Source organism: Dasypus novemcinctus, chromosome 8, assembly GCF_030445035.2.
Source record: "Dasypus novemcinctus isolate mDasNov1 chromosome 8, mDasNov1.1.hap2, whole genome shotgun sequence".
Taxonomy (NCBI): Eukaryota; Metazoa; Chordata; class Mammalia; order Cingulata; family Dasypodidae; genus Dasypus; species Dasypus novemcinctus.
This window is the reverse complement of record NC_080680.1, coordinates 64353892-64370233: the sequence shown is the minus strand read 5'-3', so window position 1 is coordinate 64370233 and position 16342 is coordinate 64353892. Positions and strand designations below refer to the sequence as shown.

At 37.8% G+C, this 16342-nt stretch overlaps 1 protein-coding gene across 8 annotated transcripts in view; it reads right to left on the bottom strand.

Annotated features, from left to right (window-relative positions):
• FOCAD (focadhesin) overlaps positions 1 to 16342 on the bottom strand; it is a 380810-nt gene that overhangs the window by 169354 nt on the left and 195114 nt on the right. For all 8 annotated transcript variants that reach the window (XM_058301924.1, XM_058301931.2, XM_058301923.2 and 5 more), the window contains one exon: positions 1187 to 1321. In XM_058301924.1, the coding sequence (XP_058157907.1) occupies positions 1187 to 1321 (135 nt within the window). The remainder of the gene's footprint in view (positions 1 to 1186; positions 1322 to 16342) is intronic.

Genomic DNA, 16342 nt, shown 5'->3' with positions numbered 1-16342 from the left:
ATCAGCATTTCTATACACTCTGTGACAATAAAAGGGCAAGTACCTGTGAATAGTAGTCATAAAAAAGACTGTTGGTGAACTAAATACTCTAGAAATCACAAAGTGATTCTTTTTGTAATACCTTAAATCAAAAGTCCAAAAAGTCCTGTACTGATCCATCCATTCATTCCGTGACTACTATGGAAGACATATTATGTGCCAGGCTCTGTATCCTCAATAAGGACAAATTTGACTTTATTCTTTGCACAGCATTTAGAATGATTAGAATGAAGTCTTACCCTATAATCCTGTCTAATCATATGACCTAAAACATGCAAGAAACTATTATTAGAACCTTATGGAGTAGATGTTCATCAAAGTCTGTGAAGCACTAAATCAAAGTAAAAGTTCACACAGACCACAACTGAAAATCAATTGCATCTCTTGAAAGGAAAAGGAAAAAAGGTGAACATGAAAGAGATACAGCTTACAAAGTAGAGATATAAATTTAATTTGCCACTCTCTGACTCCTCATTTTACTTCATATAAGAGATACTGAAAGAAAAGTTAAGCAACAATATATGAATCTTATACCACTAAATGCTTTAAACTCATTACAATGACAAACACTGAGTAATTTATAAAATTATTTTCCTCAATGACAGTTTGATTTTACAATGGTCCTTAAAATTACAGATGATATAGGAAAAAAATGTGAACATGCAAAAATCAAATCTCTATGGCAAAGCTAAAAGCAAAATACAAATGACAATACAGCTAAACTATTTGGGAGGGTCTGCCCTGCCTTTATTAAAGTCTTTGAAAGTTACTTTTCAGAACTTAAAACATTAACAAAATGAACTTAAGCTTTTATGAATTCTGTCATTTAAGAAACCCTATTTTGAACACATTGGCTTTTAAAATCTTGACCATAACTCTTACAATACAACATGTTAGCATTGATTTGGTAACTTGGCAAGTGAAAAGGCTTGGAATTCTTTATGTAAAAAAGTCTTAAAGAAACAAAATTGGTAAAGGTAGATATCCTCCTACTCCTAAGTGCCGATGAAGGTATAAATGTGTTTTAGAACAAAAATAATAGTGAATTTCTGGGCAAAAGATTATGAATATTTATTCCAAATATTATTATAACACACATGGCTTTACAATGTAGAAACAAGCAACTTGTTGAATTTCAAATTCATACCTCGTATTCTGCTGTATTGACTGTTAAGGAAGGAACCAGAGAAAACAGTTCACTTAAGGTCTTTAAAATCAGTGGTCTTGTGTCACAGCTCAGTTTTGGGGAGAGAGCATTCCAAGTGGAGCGAATGCAAACAACCTGTGATGAAAATAAAAGAGTTAGTAACTAAAGAAATCCCACCTCAAAAGAAGCCATTGTGGGGTGCAGATGTAGCTCAGTGGTTGAGTACCTGCCATTTGTTAATAGGACTGTTTTTTATGATCAAGAAATTTCAGACAGGAATGAGAGCATTCCTAGAAGTTAAAATTGTATAAGGCATCACCCCTCAAAAGAAATTATTCTAACCATATAAACTTTTGAAGAAGATCCAGCAGACCTCACACAATTGCTTTAATAATATTTAGTTTTGAGTTACTCTTTCACTCTCCCCCACACATATATACACACACAAAAAGTTAGCTCCAGATTACTACATGCACTGCCCAAGAACCATTCCCTGAAATAAAGAAGAGTAAGATAATGCTAGCACACTTTTACAGCCAGAAGAATATAGTTGATGTAGTTTTTCAACCCTGCTGAAATGAAAACATCACTCAGGAAACTGGGAATTAACATATCTAAATCTAACACTTTTGAGTCACCCTAAAAGTTTTTTAAAGGAGATAGGAGAAATATTATTTAAAATATTAAGTTGTTTTAAAAGTCACTTCAATTTTTTAAGAGAAAATTAAATAATAAAACTAAATCCCAACAAAAACAGTTTATTTTTACTCTGACCCTATTTTCTTAAACCTAGTATTCATAGTTCATTTCAATATCTGGTTTGACAGATAGTCAAATATCTTAAGGTCAATTCCAACTATAACAGATAATTTCTTCACTTACAGATATTTTATTAAAATTTTAAAACTCAGACAAGAGAACCAACAGATCAATTAGAGTTTAACAAGGATTTAATCTTTCTAAAATACTCCAATCTCTTCTTTTAAACTGCAGTTAACATACACAGTTTATTTAATCTATAAACATAAATTACTTAGAAAAACTATATAAAGTAGTAAGTGAAAAGATGTCAAAGATAAATGAATAATATTTACTTAAGGACACAGCTTAAAGAGAAGCTCAAAGGGGAAGACAGCAAAAAAGAGTATCTCTCAGATAACTTGGATCCAGTGATTTCAGCCCTTCTTCTACCACCTTTATTTCCATGAAACAGCAGAAAAGTTGTCTTTGGATAGGGATGGGATCTACTCAATTTGGATTCAACTAACTTTTTTTTTTTTAATTTCTCTCCCCTTCACCCCCTCACCTGCCCCCCCCACCCAACCCCGCCGGCAGTTGTTTGCTCCCTGTGTCCATTCACTGTGTGCTCTTCTGTGTCTGCTTGTATTCTTGTCAGTGGCACCAGGAATCTGTGTCTCTCTTTGTTGCGTCATCTTGCTTCATTAGCTCTACGTGTGTGCGGCACCACTCCTGGGCAGGCTGGAATTTCCTTCACACTGGGCAGCTCTCCTTACAGGGCACACTCCTTGCACATGGGGCTCCCCTACGTGAGGACACCACTGCGTGGCAGGGCACTCCTTGCACGCATCAGCACTGTGTGTGCGCCAGCTCCACATGGGTCAAGGAAGTCCTGGGTTTGAACCACGGACCTCCCATGTGGTAGGCAGACGCTGAGCCAAGTCTGCTTCCTGATTCAACTAACATTTACTAATGGGAGAACTATGTGCCAGGCATGATAGTAGGAACATTTTCACAAGGAAGTACCTCTAATATTAAAAATCATCAGCATTTGAAATAAAAAAACCAAACGTATTCCTTAAAAGCTATCCATTTAGCGCCAAGTACATACCAAGAGTGGTACACAATATTAAGAGAAAAAATACAGTATAAAATAATATCCTAACGCATAAAAGCAATTATCACCTTATAGAAAAGGAAGAGAAAATATATAACTCTAAATTATTGGAAAACAAAGTACGTGATTAGATTATGAACTATTTCCAAGAGAAATTCAGGAAAGACAGTGGGTGGGAATCATCAGAGAGGGTATGAAGAGGTGGTAGGTTTTAAGACAGAATTTGAAGGAATGGACAGAAATCAGGGAGACATGCTACAAGGAAACAGAAAGCATAAATTGAAACACACACAAAAAGCATGTTGAAGGCATAAGAAACATGGGTGTGAGTGAGAAATGGCTGGTAGATCAGAGTACCTAGAATACCAAAGAAGTATGGACCCGAATCAAAATGAAAAAGCAGCCTCTAGAGATTTCTTAGTTGGAAGACAAAATTAAAATATACTTTTTAAAGATTCACCTGGTAGTTTTATAGCCAAAGTTAAAGCAGTCATCTAACTCTTCCTTTCAAATCCTATTTCTCACTAGACCTGAACACACAAACAGCCTCCAAGATTTTCCAAAACGCCTATTTCAATATACTCATTAATTGTTCAGTTTTTTTACTCACTTTAAAATGTCTATCCAATTCCAACCTATGCTGTCTCAAGACATAGTTCAAATCCCAATTAAGTTTTCTCTGAGGATTCAAGCCCTCATTTTATCCCTTTCTTTCTTTTAATTTCTAACACTTAAAACTGCATCACCAAATTTAGTATTTAATTATGTACTGTCTGGTAATGTTCACTATTTTCATGAATGTAAGTTGTCTACTCAACTAGATATTAAGTTCTTTAGAGTCAATGATGACCATGTCTCACAATTTTCTTTCCCCATTCATCTAACAAAGTAGTAAGTATTTAACAGGTTATCAATAATAATCAACTACTGATAGCACTGGAACATTGAGGAATGGTATTTCCGAGATAGAGAAAAGAATTTAAGAGAACTTAGAAAAAAAATTGGAAAGTGAAATGTTTTGGGACTACAGACCTGGGTGAATAGCAGCAACATAAAAAAAACAAAAAAACAAAAAAACAAAAAAACAGAGAAACTGGAAAAAAAGAGCACATTTTCAGGAGACAAGGGATAGAAATGATGAGTTCAGTTTGAGATATCTTTGAATTGATATGCAAAGGTATCCAGAGAGACATCTCTTACATGCAAGAGAAAAAGAAAAAGACTAGAACTCAAATATGAGATTGGTCACTGACACTCAGCTTTCTCATTCACATATTTATATTAATTGAGATACCATGAGGAATTAAAGCCTCACCTCTGTCACAAATGTTCTGATGCAATTTGCAGGACAACAAAAAAGATAACTGGCTATCGACTACAAGGGATAGAGAAGTAAGGAAGTGAAGATATATCCTTTAAGTATTCTCTAAGGTTTGGAAAAATTAAAAACAAATCGTTCTAGAAAAGTTGAAAACCAATGTCTGTAATGGTACTCTGTATATAGACTATGGAAAAAAATATTCCAGAATCCCAGCTGTATGAAGTAACCTACACTCATGGAGAAGCAAGTCCAGACTTCCTCATATATAAACAGGAGCAAGATAGTATTTAGTAAAGGTGGCTGCATTCTCTGACTGACCTTCCCAACTCTGAGCCATGTTTGACTAGATCTTAGAGATCTTCTGGCCCAGGAGGGTTTCTTGGATTCAACTTATTACCATCTTGCAGTTGCAATCTCCTTGAACGCTGTTGATATGTCTCGTTAGCTTTTACAATCACTCAAACTATACCAGCTTAGCTCAGCTCATGGTCCTGGCCCTAATGGCATGCTCTGCCTCCACTGCTTATTAGGCGATGACTAGTCTGTTTTCAAAAAACAGATTATTTGTTCTAGTAGAATAATGAAACACACATTAAATGACTTATAAGATATAAAATTCTACTAAATATATAGCTGAGAAAGAAAAGAGTATTACCAAGTGCCAGAAACAAAAAAGGAAATGCCTGCATTGAGGTTATAGGTATTGTAAGAAGTTGTCAGTTTTCATAAACTAAGAGCTTGAGTTTAAATACCCCTACAGAAATACGGTCTTTAACTTACTGAAGGAAGAGAGTTGGAACCAAGAATCCCTATGAAATGAGGATCCATCAAAGGTTGCACTCTTAGTTTAACAGTTGAACTAGAAACCACTGAGCTGATAAATTAGCATGGGAACTGGTGGAGGGCAACTGGACCAATCCAAAAATTACCCCCATTAACACAGACCCTAAAAGACTCTCGAAGAAAAATAAAAAAGTCCATCCAAAAATGAGTTCATGATAAAGAAAAAAAATGACAAATCATATATTAATATAGTATATGACCGATAATCAGAAGAAGCAAACATCATGTTTAGACCTCCAAGAACTTCAGGTAATAGAACAAGTAAAAATTAATACAAAAGTACTAAACCAAGGGATTTAATTCCCAATAAAAATACAAGATATGGGGAATGGATGTAGCTCAAATAGTTGAGAACCTGCTTCCGAAGTACAAGGTCCTGGGTTCCCAGCACCTCCTAAAAATAAACAAATGAAAAAAGCAACTTTCACTGGGGAGCAGATATAGTTCAGTAGTTGGACACCTGCTTTCCACATATGAGGTCCTGGATTCAATACCCAGTACCTCCTAAAAAAAAAAAAAAAAAAAAAAACTACAAGAAATGATAAAAGAAGAGGCAAGTGTGGAAGAGAATCAAATAGAATTTCTAGAAATGAAAAATATAGCCATAGAAATAATTAACCCAAAAGATAGACAGTTACTCTAAATATAGCCCAGAGAGAAAAGATTTGCAAAATATAAAAAAGAAGTTCTAAGTCATGAAACACTGAATAGGGTGGACTTTCTTATGCCTATGCCAACAGTTCCAGAAGGAGTTTAATTTTAGAATGGTCCTTGGACAAGTAGTTGATTCCAAGGCTTGGTTAGGGAAATTATCAAATAAGCCTGCAGTGGGATTTAGGGACTTGAATGACAACACAAAATGCAAAAACAAATGCATTATAGGCATCCCAGAGGGGAGAGAAGGGAAAGGGAACAGAAGGAGTGTTGGAGGAAATAATAGCTGAAAACTTTACAAACCTATTGAGGGATATGGATGTACATGTCCAGGAAGAGCAGTGCACCGCAAACAATATAAATCCTAAGAGGCCTACTCCAAGACATATACTTGTCAAACTGTCCAATGTTCAAGACAAAGAGAAAATAATGAAGGCAGTGAGAGAACAGAGAACTATCATATAAAAGGGAAGCTCAATAAGATTAAGTACTGATATTTTATCTGAAATCATGGAGGCAAGAAGGCAGTGGAATGACACAGTTAAGGTACTAAAAGAAAAAAACTTCCAGCCAAGAATTCTCCATCCAGCAAAGCTGGCATTCAAAACTGATGGAGAGTTCAAAATATATTCACAGATAAAGAGAAACTAAGAGAGTATGCCAATAAGAAACCTGCCCTTCAAGAAATACTAAAGGGAGTTATGAAAACGGAAATGAAAAAACAGGAGAGAGAGAGTTGGAGGAAAGAGTAAGAACAACTAAAAGAAAAAAGTGAAATAAAAACAACATATGGTATATATAAACCGAAAGAAAATATGTCTAAGTGTAAGTAATTCCTTAAGAATAATAACACTGAATGTAAATGAATTAAACTCACCAGTCAAGAGATACAGATTGGTAGAATGGATAAGGAAATATTACCCATCTATATGTTGTCTACAAGAAACCCACCTTACACTCAGGGATTCAAGGAGGCTGAAAGTGAATGGTTGGAAAACAATATTACAAGCAGACAATAAACAAAAAAGGGCAGGAGTAGCTATACTAATATTAGACAAAACAGATTAAATGCAAAACCATTGTAAGAGACAAAGACAGACACTATATATTAGTAAAAGGGGTAATTTTTCAGGGAGAAAGAACAATCATACACATTTATGCACCTATACAGGGTGCCTCAAACAACATGAGGCAAATACTGGAAAATTTAAGGGGAGAAAAAATGCCTCTACAATTAAAGTGGGGGACTTCAATATACCATTTTCACCATCTCAACAGAGAATCAATGAAGAAACATAGACTTTGAATAGTACATTAGAGGATCTGGACCTAATAGACATATACAGAACACTACACACAAATACAGCAGGATATACATTTTTCTAGAGTGCACATGGATCATTCTCCAAGACAGACCACACGCTAGGCTACAGGGAAAACCTCAATGAATTCAGAAAAATTGAAATCATGCAAAATAATTTCTCTGACCACAGTGGAATGAAGCTGGAAATCAGTAAGGGGCAGAGAACCAGATTAGGCACAAAGATATGGAAGTTAAACAACATGCTCTTAGACAAACAGTGGAACAAGGAGGAAATTTCAAAAGAAATCAATAACTACCTTGAAACAAATGAAAATTAAAACACAACATATCAAAACATATGAGATGCAGCAAAAACTGTCCTGAGAGGGAAATTCATAGCATAAATTCATATATCAAAAAAAAAGAAAAAGCTAAAATCAAAGACCAAACTGCACACCTAGAGGAATTAGAAAAAGAAAAAGAAACTAATCCCAAAGGAAGTAGAAAGAAGGAAATAACTAAGATTAGAGCAGAAGTAAATGAAATAGAAAATGAGAAAGCAGTAGAAAAAACAAACAAAACCAAAAACTGGTTCTTCAAGAAGATCGATAAAATTGACAAACCCCTAGCTGATCTAACAAAGAAAAAAAGGGAGAAGACGCAAATACACAAAATAAGAAATGAGGATGGGGTTATCACCACTGACCCGAGAGAAAAAGAGTATCATGAGAGGATACTTTGAAAAATTATATGCCAACAAGGACAACTTAGAGGAAATGGAAAAATTCCTAGAAACACACAAGCAGCCTACATTGATGAAAGAAGAAATTGATGAACTCAACAGACCAATCACAAATAAAGCAATAGATTGAGTCATTAAAAACCTCCCAACTAAGAGGACCCAAGGACCAGACAGTTTCACAGGTGAATTCTGCCAAACATTTTGGAAAAAACTAACACCAAACCTGCTTAAACTCTTTCAAAAAATTGAAGTAGAAGGAACATTGCCTATCTCATTCTATGATGCCAACATTACCCTAATACCAATGCCAAACAAAGATGCCACAAGAAAGGAAAATTATAGGCCCATCTTTCTAATGAACATAGATGCTAAAATCTTCAACAAAATATTTGCTAATCATATTCAACACATCAAACGAATTATACACCACAACTAAGTAGGTTTCATCCTGGGTATGCAAGGATTGTTCAACATAAGAAGATCAGTCAATGTAATAAACCACATAAACAGATTTAAAGAAAAAATTAAATTATTATCTCTAAAGACACAGAAAAAGCATTCAAACAAAATATAGCACCCTTTCCTGATAAAAACACTACAAAAGATAGGAATAGAAGGAAACTTTCTGAACATAATAAAGGGTATAAATGAAAAACCCACAGCTAACATTTACAATGGTGAAATCCTAAAAGCTTTCCCTCTAAGATTGGGAACAAGACAAGGACGCCCACTATCACTGCTCATATTTACCATTGTGTTAGAAGTGCTTGCTCAAGCACTGAGGCAAGAAACAGATACAAAAGGCATCCAAATTGGAAAGGAAGAAGTCAAAATTTCACTACTTGCAGAGATATCTACAACAAAGCTTCTAGAAGTTATGAGTTCAGTAAAGCTGCAGATTATAAGATCAACATGCAAAGATCTGTAGCATTTCTATACACCAATTATGAACAATCTGAGGAGGAAATCAAGAAAAAAATACCATTTACAATAGTAACCAAAAAAACCAAATACCTTGGAATAAATTTAACAAAGAAGCAGATGACTTAAACACAGAAAACTACACAACACTGTTAAAGGAAATTGGAGAAGACTTAAACAAATGGAAGACTACTCCCTGTTCATGCATAGGAAGACTAAATAACATTAAGATATCTATCCTACCCAAACTAATCTACAGATTTAATGCAATCCCAATAAAATCAACACAGCATTTTTTACTAAATTGGGAAAACTAAATATGAAATTCATTTGGAAGGGCAAGAGGCCCCAAATAGCCAAAGACATATTGAAAAAGAAAAATGAAATCAGAGGAAACACTCTACCTGACTTTAAAACATACTACAAAGCTACCACTACAGTGGTCAAAACTGCATGGCATTGGCACAAGGATAGACATGCTAACCAATGAAATAAAGAGTTCTGATATAGATCCTTGCATATACAGTCATCTGATATTAGACAAGGCCACCAAGTCCACTCAACTTGTATTAGTCAGCATATCAAACTGCTATACTCCACCCTCTGAATTCCAAAAAGACATTACAGTATTTGAAAAAAACGTAAATCAGTTACAATATAAGTACTAAGTCATATCACAAGCAATTTAAAGAAATACAGTTTGTCCTGGGGCAAAGTTCTGTCTGCTATAGACCTCTGAAACTTACAAAACATTTTATCTGTTTCCAGTACACAAATGGACAGACATAGGATAAACATTTTCATTACAATAAGGAGAAATTAGGAGGGAAACATGAGACACAGGTCCTTTACAGTAAATCTGAGCATCATTCTTAAGATGGTTTCTTCTCCTTGGTGCCTTATGGGAACCCACCCCTTCCACACGCTTGCCCAATGGCAATTTCCTTGGTTCCACCCTCATCAAGCATCAGGGTATCAACCAAGCTCCAGACCTCCTCCTCCAAGAGTGTTGGGGGGATTGCCACACCTTACCCAATCTTTGGGTTAGAGTCTTAACCCCCCCCTAGTAAAGTGATGTGATGACAACATTCCCCCTAACCTTTGGCATATAGGCTCAACATTCTAAGAGCAATGAGTTGACCAACTGACCTTCCCTTACCTTTGGGGGACAGGTGCACCCCTCTTGTACCTGTGGGGTGCAGATCTTAATCGCCCTAATCCTTGGGAAATGTGCTCCTCCCACTCTGTACCCTGGGGTGGCAAAACTCTCCCAGAACATTGGACAGGGGCATCCACTCTCTTCAACTGGTGGGGGAAACTCACCCTCTCTGTACACATGTGTGAGGTTCCTCTCTTGGCCAAGGTGAAGTCTTAATTCCATGTCTTAGCTTCCATGGTTTTCCTCTTAAAGCTGTTTCTCCTTCAATCTCTCCTTTTCATGACCTTTTTATTCCAGGCTGACAGTAGTTTTGTTCATACAGCTCCTTTAAAGTCTGTTGGTTTAGTATGCAGGAAGCAGGGGTCCAAGCCATCAGACAGCAAGACTTTCCACAAGTCTTTCCTACTTGTGATAACTACATCTTCAATCTTGATTTACTAGTTCCAAGTTTAGTTAAGTCCTCAAATGGGGCACTTTCATCTGGGAGCTTGATTTCCAGAGGCTTGGAATTTTTAGAATCAGTTTCTGTTTTCTTTGCGCCCAACAATTCAGTTCTCAGCTTATTTTGCTCATCTAGAATTTTGCTATAAGCTGCAAGGAGAAGCCAAGTTGCATTCTCTGAGTTTACTTTGGAAAGTTCTTCACCTAAATGCCCAGGCTTGCCATTTTCAAATTCTGCCCTCCATAAAACACCAGGAGTTAATCTTGCTAAGTTCTCTGCAACTTTAAAACATGGATCACCTTTCCTCCAGTTTCCAAAAATAGTTTCATCATTTACTTTTAAGGCATCATAAAAAGTCTCTTTAGCATCCATATTGCTAATCAGTCTCTTCAAAGCATTCTAGGCCTTTTCCATCAAGGATCTCAGAATTCCTCCAAAAAATACCCCTTACCCATTTATAAAACCATTCCAGCATTTCGGTAATGGCAAGCGCACTACTCTCTCTTTGGTACCAAATTCTGTGTTAGTCAGCCAAAGGGATGCTGATGCAATATACCAGAAATTGGTTGGTTTTTATAAAGGGTATTTATTTGGGGTAGGAGCTTACAGTTACCAGGCCATAAAGCATAGTTACTTCCTTCACCAAAGTCTATTTTTACATGTTGGAGCTAGATGGCTGCAGACATCTGTGAGGGTTCAGGCTTTCTGGGTTCCTAAGTTCCTGGGGCTTGTGTTTCTCTGGGTTCAAGGTTCCTTCCTTCCTGGTGCTGGCTTCTCTTCCCTCTGCGTGCTGACTTCCTAGGGCTCCAGCTTAAGACTTCAGCATCAAACTCCAACATCAAAACTCCAACATTAAGAACCCTCAACTCTGTTCTTTGCCATGCCTTTTATCTGTGAGTCCCCACCCACCAAGGGGTGGAGACCCTAATCATAACTCAATCATGCCCAGGTTATAGAGCAGATTACAAACATAACCCAGTACCTATTTTTGGAATTCATAACCATATCAAACTGCTACAGGCCTCTTCAAAAAATGGTGCATGGAGAACTAGATATCCATATCCAAAAGAATGACAGAGAACACCATCTCACACCTTATACAAAAAGCAACTCTAGATGGATCAAAGTTCTAAATATAAAAGCCAAAACTATAAAGACCTTGGAAGATAATGTAGGGAAGTACCTACAGGACCTTGTAATAGGAAATGGCTTTATGAACTTCACACCCAAAACGGAAGCAGTGAAAGAAAAAATAGATATATGGGACCTTCTCAAAATTAAAACCTTTTGCACATCAAAGGAGTTTGTCAAGAAAATGAAAAGACAGCCTGCCCAATGGGAGAAAATATTTGGTAACCATATAACTGATAGGACCCTAATATTCAGCATATATAAAGATTTCCTATATCTCGAAAATAAAAAGACAAATAATCCATTTTTAAAAATGGGCAAGTGATTTAAACAGACACTTCTCCAAAGAAGAAATACAAATGGCTAAAAAGCACTAAAAAGGATACTCAACATCACTAGCTATTAGAGAAATGCAAATCAAAACTACAATGAGATACCATCTTACACCCATGAGACTGGTGGCCATTAAAAAAACAGAAAACTACAAGTGTTGGAGAGGATGTAGAGGAATGGGAACCCTCATGCACTGCTGTTGGGAATTAGAATGGTCCAGCCATTGTGGAGGACAGTTGGGCAATTCCTCAAAAAACCAACTATAGATCTGCCATATGACACAGCAATTCCACTGCTGGGTATATACCCAGAAGAAATAAAAGCAAGGACACAAACATGTATGCACACCAATGTTCATAGTGGCATTATTCACTATTGCAAAGCCTAGAATCAGCCCAAATGCCCATCAACAGATGAATGGATAAACAAAATGAGATATACATACAATGGGATATTACTCAGCTGTAGGAAGGAATACAGTACTAACACACGAGATAACATGGCTGAATCTTGAGGACCTTATGTTGAGTGAAGCAAGCCAGGCATTGAAGGACAAATATTACATGACCTCTCTGATATGAATTAAGCAATCAAGCCAACTCAGAAAGCTAGAGTCTGGAAGATAGGTTTACAGAAAATAGAAAGGGAAAAGAAGGTTGTGAGCCAACAGTCTCAAAATCTATGATAAAGTAGAAGTGAGTAATTATGCAATGAAGTGATATGACAGAGGTGTAAGAACACTACTTGGTTGGGCAGTGCAAGCTTGATAGGGGGATATAGTAGGGAGGATGGTTTGGATGGTCCATGGAACTGGGGGGAGGGTTTGAGGAGGGAGCAGGTGAACACTGGGGATTGGTGGTTGAAACTACAATGTTTTTTTGTTTTTTTTTTTTAAATTTATTTATTTCTCTCCCCTTCCCCCGCTACCCCAGTTGTCTGTTCTCTGTGTCTATTTGCTGCATCTTCTTTGTCCGCTTCTGTTGTTGTCAGCAGCACGGGAATCTGTGTTTCTTTTTGTTGCATCATCTTGTTGTGTCAGCTCTCCGTGCGTGCGGTACCATTCCTGGGCAGGCTGCACTTTCTTTGGCGCTGGGCGGCTCTCCTTATGGGGTGCTCTCCTTATGGGGCGCACTCCTTGCACGTGGGGCTTCCCTATGTGGGGGACACCCCTGCGTGGCACGGCACTCCTTGCGCGCATCAGCACTGTGCATGGGCCACCTCCACATGGGTCAAGGAGGCCTGGGTTTGAACCGCGGACCTCCCATGTGGTAGACAGACGCCTTAACCACTGGGCCAAGTCCACTGCCCTGAAACTACAATGTTGAGAAAACTCTTTTGGCAATATGACAAGGAAAAGTTACTGGTTTAGGGTATTGGATGGGGGGTATTTGGGACAGGGTGCACCTGGGGCAGGCTTCTAGACAATGTTCTAATGACCATTTTGTCATAGTGTGCTGTATCAGTGGGGGCAGCCCACATAATGTGTGGGAAGAAGTTGTACTGCCATTCTAGGGAGGCCTGATATGCTCTCAAACAGAGCAGAGGGTGTCTCTTGAGAACATGGGTGGTTCCTAACAGGAGAGGACAGACTAGTGTGTCCAGCCCTCAGCGTTCTTTCAAGTATCTAAGAATCTCGTCCTTCAAAGAGTGAAGTGGGGTGGCTGCTGTGGGCCCTGAGGGGAAGGGAAGGGAGGAATAGAATAGAGGGTAGTTAGGGGGTAATGGAAGTGTTCTGCATGATCTTGCAATGATGGATGCAGGCCATGTTAAATTTCATCAAAAATTTATAAAAGTGTATGGTCTAGGGGAAGCGGCTATGGCTCAATCAGTTGGGCTCCCATCTACCATATGGGAGGCCCTGGGTTTGCATCCCAGGACCTCCTTGTGAAGGCAGGCTTGCCCACACACCACAGAGTGCCACCTGGCCCTCAAGCACCACAGAGAGCCGACTCAGCAAGGTGACAGAACAACAACAACAAAAAAGGGAGACAAGCAAAAATGCAGAAGAACGTGCAGCGAATGGACATAGAAAGCAAACAGCTAGCAAGCTGCAAGAGGGGGTGGTGGAAATAAAGAAATTCTTAAAAAAATACAGACACAGAAAGAACGCATAGCAAAAAAGAAAAAAAAAGTGTATGGTCTAAAACGTAAATCATAATGTAAACTACTGACCATGGCTAGTAGCTATGTTTCAATATTTGTACATCAGCTGTAACAAATGTACCATCTACATGTAAAAAGGTCATTAATAGGGAAGGGGGAAATGTTGGATATTGGGAGTCCCCTATATTCTGTATGTGACTCTACTGTAACCTAAAACTTCTTTGAAAGCAATGAAAAAAAAAAAAGTAAGACACTGAGGAAGAAATGGAAGAAACTGCCACTGTACATACAGGATAACAGTTATTACAGTGATGAAAGGCATAATGTCAAAAGAAATTTTTAAAAATATTTTTCATTTTTTTAATACCCCATTTTTTTACTTTAGTTTTAGTTTTTCTAAATTATTAAGTATTTTATTTCTTATGGTTAAACCTATCATTACTATCTCATTTTTCTATTAATTGAATTTGTCAATATACTTGGCTTCATTTTTTGAAGAAGTTTTGGATCGCAGAAGGTTTACAACTATGGCAAGGGAGGATCATTGGCATAGGGTATCAGTGATGAGAGATACATGGGAGGAAGTTCACCTGGGCATAAATATCAGGTATATAAATATGTTCAAATGTTCATGGGGCATTGCCACGGTGGGTAGAGAGAAAGACAACAACCAAAAGAATACTGAATTCCCATCCTCTGGAGCTCTGCCACATTTTCTAATGGAATAGCAACAATCCCCCAAGTACAGGGGCAATGACTAGTGAAGAAGGAGGGTCCACTGACGGGCCCTTGAAATTGACTACTATATTTATGAGCCTTTTGCTCTTGAAATTGCAGCTTAGCCTAGTGTTTGTAGGGTGCCTAAAAGTTACCTCTTGAAAGCCTCCGTGTTGCTCAAATGTGGCCACTCTCTAAGCCAAACTCAGCAAATAAATGCATTACCTTCCCCCTAGTGTGAAACAAAGACTCCTGCGGATAAGTCTCCCCGGCAACAAGGGATTACTACTAAGCATGGGTAGGTGATGCCACTGGAAAAAGACCTTGAATAAAAGTGGGAAATGTAAAGACAAAAGAGCTTATATGGCTAAGAGACTTCAAAACAAGTTGGAAGGCCATCAGAAAGGTAGCGCTTATGCATGTCTCAGCAGGATCTCATAGAATGCCAAAGCAGATACTACCCCAAATACTGTGGCTCCTGAAGGTTATGGAGACACCCAGGTCCTATGTCATACAGATAGCTCCGGGTTTGGTGCCTTGCCAGTGGGCCCTACTTTGGACTTTGAGTTCCCAAGTGTGACAGTGCTGGACTCAGATGTGACTTCTCTACACACGCCTCTTCTGTCCCTTTCATTAAACCTATAGCTGGCACCAGAGTTGGCAGGTGTTATGTCCAAGAGACTTGAATCTCTGGGCTGTCCATGTACCAGCTGGGCCCTGAGCCTCAAAGAAGTTGCAAGACCTACTCTCCAGTTCATTGGATTCACCCAGGACAACTGTCAAAGAGGTGAGGATGGACAACCACCACACCTAGGAACCAAGAAAGTCTACAACTGCAAGCAAGAGTCCCATCCATCAGTCATATGGGATCGAAGTCCCCTCTCAATTAGAGGTCGAGTGGGCATCACAATCCCAGAATCCTCAGGACTGGGGAGTAAAATATGGACAGAGTGGACTTTCTCTTATTCTACTATAGACTTATCGTTATTCTAGCAATGGAAGAACTTTTATCATGGATGTGGCAATAGTGGCCACCAGAGGTTCTGAGGGGAGGAAGAGGTGAAAAATAGTTGTAATATGGGGGCATGTTTGGGACATTGGAATTGTCCTGAATGACATTGCAATGACAGATACACGCCATTATATATCTTATCATAACTTACAAAATTGTGTGGGAGAGAGTTTAAACTCTAATGTAAACTATAATCCATACTTTGTGGTAATGCTCCAATATGTGCTCATCAATTGCAATGAATGTACCACACTAATGAAAGAAGTCGTTAATGTGGGGAAAAGTGGGAGGTGTGGGGAGCAGGGTACATGGGAATCCCTTATAGTTTTTTATGTAACATTTTATGTAATCTAAGTATCTTTTAAAAATAAATTAAAAATACATTTTAAAAAATAAGCCTACAGTATCTTTAAGTTACAAGAAAGTGTTTAAAAAAAAAAAAAAAAGGATTGGGGCTTATAGAAAGGCCATACAACCAATTCAAAAGCGTTTCCAGGGGAAAAAACAATTTGAGTAACAAAAATAAATAATAATAGTAATTAGGTTATAATATAAAATTAATACCACAAGCACATATTGATATAAACAAATGAATGAATGAGAAAATGAATGAATGAGAG